Raw genomic sequence first — 8,509 nt, forward strand, 5'->3', positions numbered from 1 at the left:
TTTGCATTTGATTATCACTTGTTGGTCTCACTAGATTATGCCATAAATATTTGAGTAAATCTTGATATTGTTGCAACTAGCAGATATCAGGAAAAGGTGATGAACGATACTTATTTGGTTGGTGGTTTTTACAAAAGAAAACAGTAACACGTCAAATCACACTAGCAAACTTTTAGATAAAATTTATTCCGCACTCAGTCTCTCTGCTCTCACCGACGCCTCATTACCCTAATTTTGAAGTGTTTAGTGCTGCGAAAAATTTGCAGTTTCAGTGTTGGTCTTGGAGATTGGCCTCTGTATCAAGGTTGGTGACCTAGTTAATCATATATATCTTTTTGGGTATGATGTTGATGTTGTTCTGAGTCTCAATATAAACAAATCGCTCTACTACTTTTGTGGAACTGTTTGGTTTTTGGTAAATTGATTTGCGTGGTTGTGTATGTTTTTTTCCTCAAGCAGAGAAGATAGATCTGCTGAGCAGTTTACCAGACGAGGTTCGTTGTCACGTTTTGTCCTTCCTTACCACAAAGGAGGCTGCGTCGACATCACTTCTCTCAAAGAAGTGGCGTAATCTGTTTGCACTTTCCCCAAAACTTGACTTTGATGACTCTGAGTTTCTTTATCCGGAAGATGGTAAGCGGGAAAGAGATGGAATTCTAGAAAGCTTCATGTATTTTGTGGATAGAGTATTGTCTTTGCAGGGTAATTCTCCCATTCGTAAGTTCTCTCTCAAGTGTGAAACTGGTGTCTCTCCAGCTCGTCTAAATCGTTGGTTATGTGAAGTGCTGCAGCGTGATGTTACGGATCTTGATCTCACCATTGATTTAGGGTATGGTTATTATCTGCCTCAAGAGTTGTTCGTGAGTGAGACACTAGTCAGTCTGAAGTTAAAAAGTGCGTATGGTATTCATTGGTGGACTGGAGCTGAAGGCACTTCTTTACCAATGCTTAAAAGTCTTTGTGTTTACTCGGGAAGGGTTTTTTGTGATGATAAGCTTCAGGTGCTTCTTCCTTCTTTCCCTGTCCTTGAGGATTTACAAATGTCTAATATTCAGTGGATAGATTCTGATGACACGCCATATTACCGGCTTCCGCGCTCAAAATCCAAAGAGTATTTCTTTTGATACTCCAAATCTGCTTTGCTTTGTCTACACTGATTTTGTTGCGGAGGACTATCCATTAGTCAACATGAAAAACTTGTCTTTCGCTCGAATAGCCCTTAGAACAAATGAAGATCAAATCAAGTAAGTAAGATTGCCAAATAATGATCTCTGCGTTGGCAATGTGGTGAAACTCATGAACGGCATACAAAATGTTCAGGAACTTCACTTGTGTCCTGATACCCTCGAGGTCAGTTTCTGCTTTATTTATTTGTCAAAATATTAGTAATGGCAACATGTCTACTTGGGGAGGATTTCTTACTTCTTGTTTGTTTTCAGTTGTTTTCTCTATGCTGTGAATCGATGCCAATGTTCAACAACGTCAAAAAGTTACTTATTTACAGTGATGAGGGTCGAGGATGGCAAGCAGTGCCAGTTCTTCTAAAGAATTGTCCACATTTAGACATTCTAATCTTTGAGGTGGGAATACAAACCATCAAACACATGCACTTCATACTTTACAAGTAACAACAATAACCAAATATGCTGTCTCGTTTGTGATTTCAGGGTCTCGTGCACCATGTGACAGAGAAATGCGGGGATGCTTGTGACTGCATATATCGAAAGGAAAAAGGCCGGTCGCTCAGATCTTGTCCAGTGAAAGTGGTAGAGATCAAAGGTTTTGGAGTAACAATGAAAGAAAAGCACATGATAGAGCATTTCTTGGACTACTTTTCGTGTTTGAAGGAGATGAAGATCTATGTTGAAGAGGATGGTATTACACAGACTATGAACAACCCTGAAGTGTCTAAACTTGTCTTGGATGAGATGGAAGAGTACGACGAGATGTATAGTTGCAACGTCAAGCTATACTTGGATAAGAAGTCGATTAGAAATCTCTGAAGAAGAAGGCCTCTTAGAAATTTCGACTTATGTATCAGATCCTTAGCTTTGTTTTAATTATCATATTCCTGCTCGTGACATATTATCCTCGGCTCGGCCAGACTGACACGCCTGTTTTGCTTTATTCCTCGAAACTTTCTGATTGTGTTTGGTTAATTTTCAAGACTTGGAAGTACGGATTGACCTAAGGGTTACTGATTGATTTTCATCCTCTAGACTCCATCTCCTTGTGTGAATTTGCAATTTGATCATTAACTTGTTGGTTTCACTAGATTTTGCCATAAACATTTGAGTAAATCTTGATGTTGTTGCAACGAACAGATATCAGGAAAAAGTGGTGAACGTGAAGCCTCCTTCAATACGAGGAGGTCCCAGCAAATGGTGAACTTTCAAGTCGGAGAAGTTTGCTCTTGTCTTGTCTTTGAATGCCTGATGTTTTTTTTACTTTGTTTACATGTTGGTTAGGTTAGAGCAAGTCGTTTAGTGGTTATAATTAGGATTGAAATATATGTATGTGACTTCACTTGTATGACTCGTTTTTGAATTTTCTTTGACGATAATATTACTTTGGTGTTTACTATACGCCTTAATAATAATTATCAAAATACCGGAAATACCCTTAAATTATGTACTCAGTCTCCTTCAGTCTATCTTCTCTTCTCTCACTGACCTCTCCATTGCCCTAATTTGCAAGTGTTTAGTGCTGCGAAATTTTGCAATTCAAGGTCGTCCTCTTGGAGATTGGCCCCTCTGTATGAGCGAGCGAGCGTAGTGTATATTTCTCTCAGGCAGAGAAGAATGGATCTGTTGAGCAGTTTACCAGACGAGGTTCGTTGTCACATACTGTCCTTCCTCACTACAAAGGAGGCAGCTTTAACCTCGGTTCTTTCTAAGAAGTGGCGCAATCTGTTCGCGCTCGTCCCTAATCTTGACTTTGATGACTCTGAGTTTCTTCATCCGGAAGATGGTAAGCGGGAAAGAGACGGTATCCTTGAGAGCTTCATGGGTTTTGTGGATACAGTATTGGCTTTGCAGGGCAACTCTCCCATTCATAAATTCTCCCTCAAGTGTAAAGATGGTGTTTGTGAATCTCGTCTGAATCGTTGGATATGTCAAGTGCTGCGACGTGATGTGTCGGACCTTGATCTTACCATCGACTTCGAAGATGGATGTCATATGCCTCAAGAGTTGTTCGTCTCTAAGACACTAGTCAATCTGAAATTTAAAAGTGAATCTGGTATCTACTGGGGGACTCGAGCTCAAGTCCCTTTCTTACCACTGCTTAAATGTCTTGATATCGAAACAGCTAAGATCTTTTGTGATACTAAGTTTGAGTTGCTTCTTCCTTCTTTCCCTGTGCTTGAGAGATTGATGTTGGCAGATATGGAGTGGATATGTTCGGATGAAACTGTGTCTAGTGCATCCATCACAAGGCTAGCTATTAACGCCACCGGCTTCAGAAGTTATCGGAATCCAAAGAGCATTTCTTTTGATACTCCGAGTCTGCTTTACTTTGGCTACTCTGATTTAGTTGCTGAGGACTATCCATTAGTTAATATGAAAAACTTACTTACTGCTCGTATCATACTTGCTGTAACCAACGAACAAGTCAAGCGGATGAGAGTGCCAAATAATGAATTGCTAGAGGGTGATGTTGTTCTCAAATTTGGCAATGTGGTGAAGCTCATGAATGGCATACAACATGTTCAGGAACTTCACTTGGATTCTGATACTCTCGAGGTCAGCTTTCTTGTCTCGTTAGTGATATATTGCAATTGCGAAATCACTGGAACTAAAGCTCTTATTGAGATGTGTTCTGTCCTAGCTATCCGTCCTTGGAAGGAGCGAGCATTATAGTTGGTTTCTTTTCCTTGTTTTCAGGTGCTATCTCTGTGCTGTGAATCGATGCCTGTGTTCAACAACGTCAAAAGGTTGGTTATTAAGAGTCACGAGGGCCGAGGATGGCAAGCAATGCCTGTTCTTCTAAGGAACTGTCCGCATTTAGAAGATATACTCTTTGAGGTGAAATTGTAAACCATGAAAAGTACTTGGACTATGACATGTGTTAAGGATACAGTTCACTCACAATAAACCTTTATTGTCTTGTTTCTCTGCTTTCAGGGTATTGTGCACCATGTGACAGATAAATGTGGGGATGTCTGCGATTGCATTTATCGGAAGGACAAAGGCCGTTCGCTCAAATCTTGTCCGGTAAAAGTGATAGAGATTCAAGGGTTTAGAGGAACAATGAAAGAGATGCACATGATAGACCATTTCTTGGATTATTTCCCATGTCTGAAGGAGATGTATATCTTTATGGATGAGAATAGTCTTGCACAGCTCAAAAACGACCCTGAATTGGCTCTAGTCATCTTGGGGATGATAGAAGAGTTCAACGAGGTATCTTGTTGCAAAGTCGAGTTGATGAAGACAATTAAACGATGAAAGAAGGTCATAGTTTTTGCCAAAAGTCCCCTTGGAATATTTGACTTGGGTTCAATTTTGTTTAATCGGCTTGAAAACCGTCTCAAAGCAAACTGACCTCTGAATCTGTTTACTTCTGTCTTTTGTCTTTGATCTTACTATCTTTTGTCAGAGGATTGTTTTAAGAGAAACAGATTCGTTTTCAGTTGAATTTTTATTAACTGATCTAAAGCTGCTACTTGAGTTTCTTTCTCTGTCACGATCACACACAGAAGAAAGGTATTCTTGGTTAGGACCGGCCAAAACCAAACCAAATGAATTCAGGACCAAAACAATTGATTTTGAGGAGTGAAGTGGCTGGGTAACATCTTTATAGAGAAGAAAGGTAGAAAACCATCAAATTAAGCCGGTTGAAGGAGCTGGATAAAGTAGGACCAACGTCTTCAGTTTATGAATTTGGTTTTGATGTCGATAGCAGCAGGAACAATAATGGAATAGAGATAACCGCGTGAATGTGATGGTTTAACTCTTTTACATTACATATTAAGTGGATGGACCAAGTTGGTTTTGATGATATTAGTAAAAATCTTAAACCAGTAATAATTATTTGGGGATGGTGTGTTTAACTTTGCTTCCCATAACACATGCGTGATTGACGGACCGTGTATTAAAAAAAAAACACACACACACGTTAAATCAACTTAAATCTCCAAAATACCCTTAAGTTGCTTACGCGTTCACTTAATCCCTTTGAATTTCCCAAAATACCCTTCTTTCCTCCTTTTTTCACTTTTCCTTTGAAAAAATGAGACCTTTTAATTCGCTACCTTGTCCGAAAACCCCAAACTCAAAAAAGGATTCCAAAAGGTTAAAAAACAAAAAAAATTCTCCGCCGGTTTCTTCGCTCGCCGGCGTTTTGACAGTCGTCCTTCACTGTTACCGTCTCAAAAGCTACTGAATTTTTTTCCCAGTAAAAAAAAAAAAGAAATTTAATAGAGCTGTGAGATCTTTGGATCTTCTTCTTCTTTCATCCTCTCTCGTCTTCCTTCTTCGATTTTTTTTTATTTTTATATATCATTATTTTAATGGTAAGATCTCTCCAGAATAAAAAAATTGAGGGGGTTATCGTTTGCCATCATAACGTGTATTAGTAGTGCTGATGTATTTGCTCACGACTAAGTCCCTTCCTCGTCTCTACTTCTTCTCCCTTCTCTCTTCTCTCTTCTCTTCCTTAACTAGTTTGGGCTACACGATCACATTCTTTTATTCATAATCGATTTCTTAAATTAAAATTAAAGCCCTTTTCTTCTTCTTCTTCTTCTTCTTCTTCTTCTTCTTCTTCTTCTATAATTCCTATCGTGTGAAGAAGATCTGAAGCTTAACCTTGCTCTGTTACAGCCTCTCAGGTATTGTTCTTACATCCTTGCTTTTCTTGTTTAGTTTGTTTGTGAGATCGTCTTATAGTTGGAATGGGAAAGCTATATTTGTGGGTGTGTTGAGAGTTTTAAAATTGAGCTAAGTCATTTAAATTTTCCCTCTTTAGCTTCAGATTTAAGCTTTTTTGGTGGGGTTGTGAAACAATGATCATTGTCTTTTTTCATGTCTTTATGGCACATTATTATGAGATTTGTTCTTCTTTAAGATCTATCAATAATCATTTAAGATCTTGTGAAAATTGTTTGTGATTTGACAATGACTAGAAGGGATTTGACCATTATTACTTTTGCTTTGTTTCAGGGATCTGCCGGCTACGAAGTCCGGTGGATATTGTTATTATTTAGACCATGGCGTCTAATAATCACTTCACCAACAGTAGATCCAATCTATCATCGAACTCTGATGCTGCTGAAGCTGGGAGGTACCAGCAGCCGCTTCCGTCAAACTCTGTGACATTTGCCCGCAGGACTAACTCTGGACGCTATGTCAACTACTCGAGAGATGATCTCGATAGCGAACTCGGAAGTGTTGATTTATATACCGTCCAGATTCCGCAAACTCCTGATAACCAACCTATGGATCCTTCCATTTCTCAGAAGGTTGAGGAGCAGTACGTGTCCAGTTCCTTGTTTACTGGCGGTTTTAACAGCGTCACTCGTGCTCATCTTATGGACAAAGTGATCGAGACAACGACTAGCCACCCACAGATGGCTGGTGCCAAAGGCTCTTCATGCGCCATTCAAGGATGTGATGTCAAGGTCATGAGTGATGAGAGAGGTCAAGATCTTCTTCCTTGTGAGTGTGATTTCAAAATCTGTAGGGATTGCTTTGTGGATGCTGTGAAAACAGGCGGGATGTGTCCCGGGTGTAAGGAGCCTTACAGGAACACTGATTTGGCTGATTTTGCTGATAACAACAAGGCGCAGGGGCAGCAGCAGCAACGGCCTATGCTTCCGCCACCAGCGGGTGGGTCGAAGATGGAGAGAAGATTGTCACTGATGAAGTCGACTAAGTCTGGTTTGATGAGGAGTCAAACCGGGGATTTTGATCACAACAGGTGGTTGTTTGAGACTAGTGGGACTTACGGTTATGGAAATGCTTTCTGGACAAAAGACGGGAACTTCGGGGACAAGGATGGGAATGGTGGACAGGGTATGGGACCTCAGGATCTGATGAGCAGACCGTGGAGACCGCTTACTCGAAAACTGCAGATTCCTGCAGCTGTTATTAGTCCTTACAGGTGGAAAAGTTTTTTCTTATTTACAAAATATTTATCCGGACCGCTTACATTTGTTCAACTTTAGCTGACACATTTGAGTTTCTTGTGTAGGCTTTTGATATTTATCAGAATTGTTGTTCTTGCATTGTTCTTGATGTGGAGGATTAAGCACAAAAACCAAGATGCAATATGGCTATGGGGAATGTCTGTGGTTTGTGAGCTTTGGTTCGCCTTTTCTTGGCTTCTTGATCAGCTTCCAAAGCTGTGTCCTATTAACCGAGCTACGGATCTCAATGTTCTTAAAGAAAAATTTGAAACACCTACACCAAGCAACCCGACTGGGAAATCTGATCTCCCGGGACTCGATATGTTTGTATCTACAGCAGATCCGGAGAAAGAACCTCCTCTTGTCACTTCCAACACCATTTTGTCCATTCTCGCTGCTGACTACCCTGTCGAAAAGCTTGCTTGCTATGTTTCAGATGATGGAGGAGCGCTTTTGACATTTGAAGCTATGGCTGAAGCAGCGAGTTTTGCAAACATGTGGGTTCCTTTCTGTCGTAAACACAATATCGAGCCGAGGAATCCAGATTCATACTTTAGTCTGAAAAGAGATCCTTACAAGAACAAGGTGAAGGCTGATTTCGTTAAGGATCGGAGACGGGTCAAGCGTGAGTATGATGAGTTTAAGGTTAGGATCAACAGCTTGCCTGACTCTATTAGGCGCCGTTCTGATGCTTATCATGCAAGGGAAGAGATTAAGGCCATGAAGCTGCAGAGACAGAGCAGAGACGATGAAATAGTAGAGCCAGTCAAGATTCCTAAAGCTACATGGATGGCTGATGGTACTCATTGGCCTGGAACTTGGTTAAATTCTGGTCCTGATCATACCCGTAGTGACCATGCTGGTATCATTCAGGTACATGTCGGTTCAATTCAGTTATTTCATGTTCATTTGGTTTGGAGCATTGTAGTTCATTCAAAACTTAACTGAAGCCGGAGTTTGGTTGAATTGGATTAACAAACTTTTGGTTTGGTTCAGTTTCTTTGCCGCCTCTAATACGAATGTTTTTTCAAAATTTTGATAAATGCAGGTGATGTTGAAGCCGCCTAGTGATGAGCCATTACATGGAGTATCTGAAGGGTTCTTGGATCTTACAGATGTTGACATTCGTCTTCCGCTTCTGGTCTATGTTTCGCGAGAGAAGCGACCGGGTTATGACCATAACAAGAAAGCAGGAGCCATGAATGCACTGGTCCGAGCTTCTGCAATTATGTCCAACGGTCCATTCATTCTGAATCTTGACTGTGATCATTACATATACAACTCTCAGGCATTGAGAGAAGGAATGTGTTTCATGATGGATCGAGGCGGTGACAGGCTTTGCTACGTTCAGTTCCCGCAACGGTTTGAAGGTATTGACCC

The 8,509-nt window shown here is 40.5% G+C and overlaps 2 protein-coding genes and 1 pseudogene across 2 annotated transcripts in view; all 3 read left to right on the forward strand.

The window, feature by feature from the left end:
* Positions 187–2,216, forward strand: LOC104763928 (annotated as a pseudogene).
* Positions 2,646–4,632, forward strand: LOC104763929 (F-box/LRR-repeat protein At3g03030-like). Its single transcript, XM_010487336.2, has 3 exons — positions 2,646–3,743; positions 3,885–4,025; positions 4,125–4,632. Exons 1-3 carry the CDS (start codon positions 2,802–2,804, stop codon positions 4,446–4,448), a joined length of 1,407 nt encoding a protein of 468 aa, XP_010485638.1. The 5' UTR covers positions 2,646–2,801; the 3' UTR covers positions 4,449–4,632.
* Positions 5,258–8,509, forward strand: part of LOC109124574 (cellulose synthase-like protein D3) — a 6,813-nt gene continuing 3,561 nt past the window's right edge. The window contains exons 1-4 of the mRNA XM_010487337.2: positions 5,258–5,833; positions 6,165–7,104; positions 7,195–8,002; positions 8,178–8,499. Of these exons, the coding sequence (XP_010485639.1) occupies positions 6,212–7,104; positions 7,195–8,002; positions 8,178–8,499 (2,023 nt within the window). The 5' untranslated portion in view covers positions 5,258–5,833; positions 6,165–6,211. The remainder of the gene's footprint in view (positions 5,834–6,164; positions 7,105–7,194; positions 8,003–8,177; positions 8,500–8,509) is intronic.

Source organism: Camelina sativa, chromosome 19, assembly GCF_000633955.1.
Source record: "Camelina sativa cultivar DH55 chromosome 19, Cs, whole genome shotgun sequence".
NCBI lineage: Eukaryota > Viridiplantae > Streptophyta > Magnoliopsida > Brassicales > Brassicaceae > Camelina > Camelina sativa.

What these genes read in the sequence shown, in the direction of transcription:
- LOC104763929 (XM_010487336.2), top strand. Translation starts at nt 2,802, where the DNA reads ATGGATCTGTTGAGCAGTTTACCAGACGAGGTTCGTTGTCACATACTG. An exon ending in TGGATTCTGATACTCTCGAG is followed by an intron (nt 3,744 to 3,884) that starts GTCAGCTTTCTT and finishes CCTTGTTTTCAG; the next exon opens with GTGCTATCTCTGTGCTGTGA. An exon ending in TAGAAGATATACTCTTTGAG is followed by an intron (nt 4,026 to 4,124) that starts GTGAAATTGTAA and finishes CTCTGCTTTCAG; the next exon opens with GGTATTGTGCACCATGTGAC.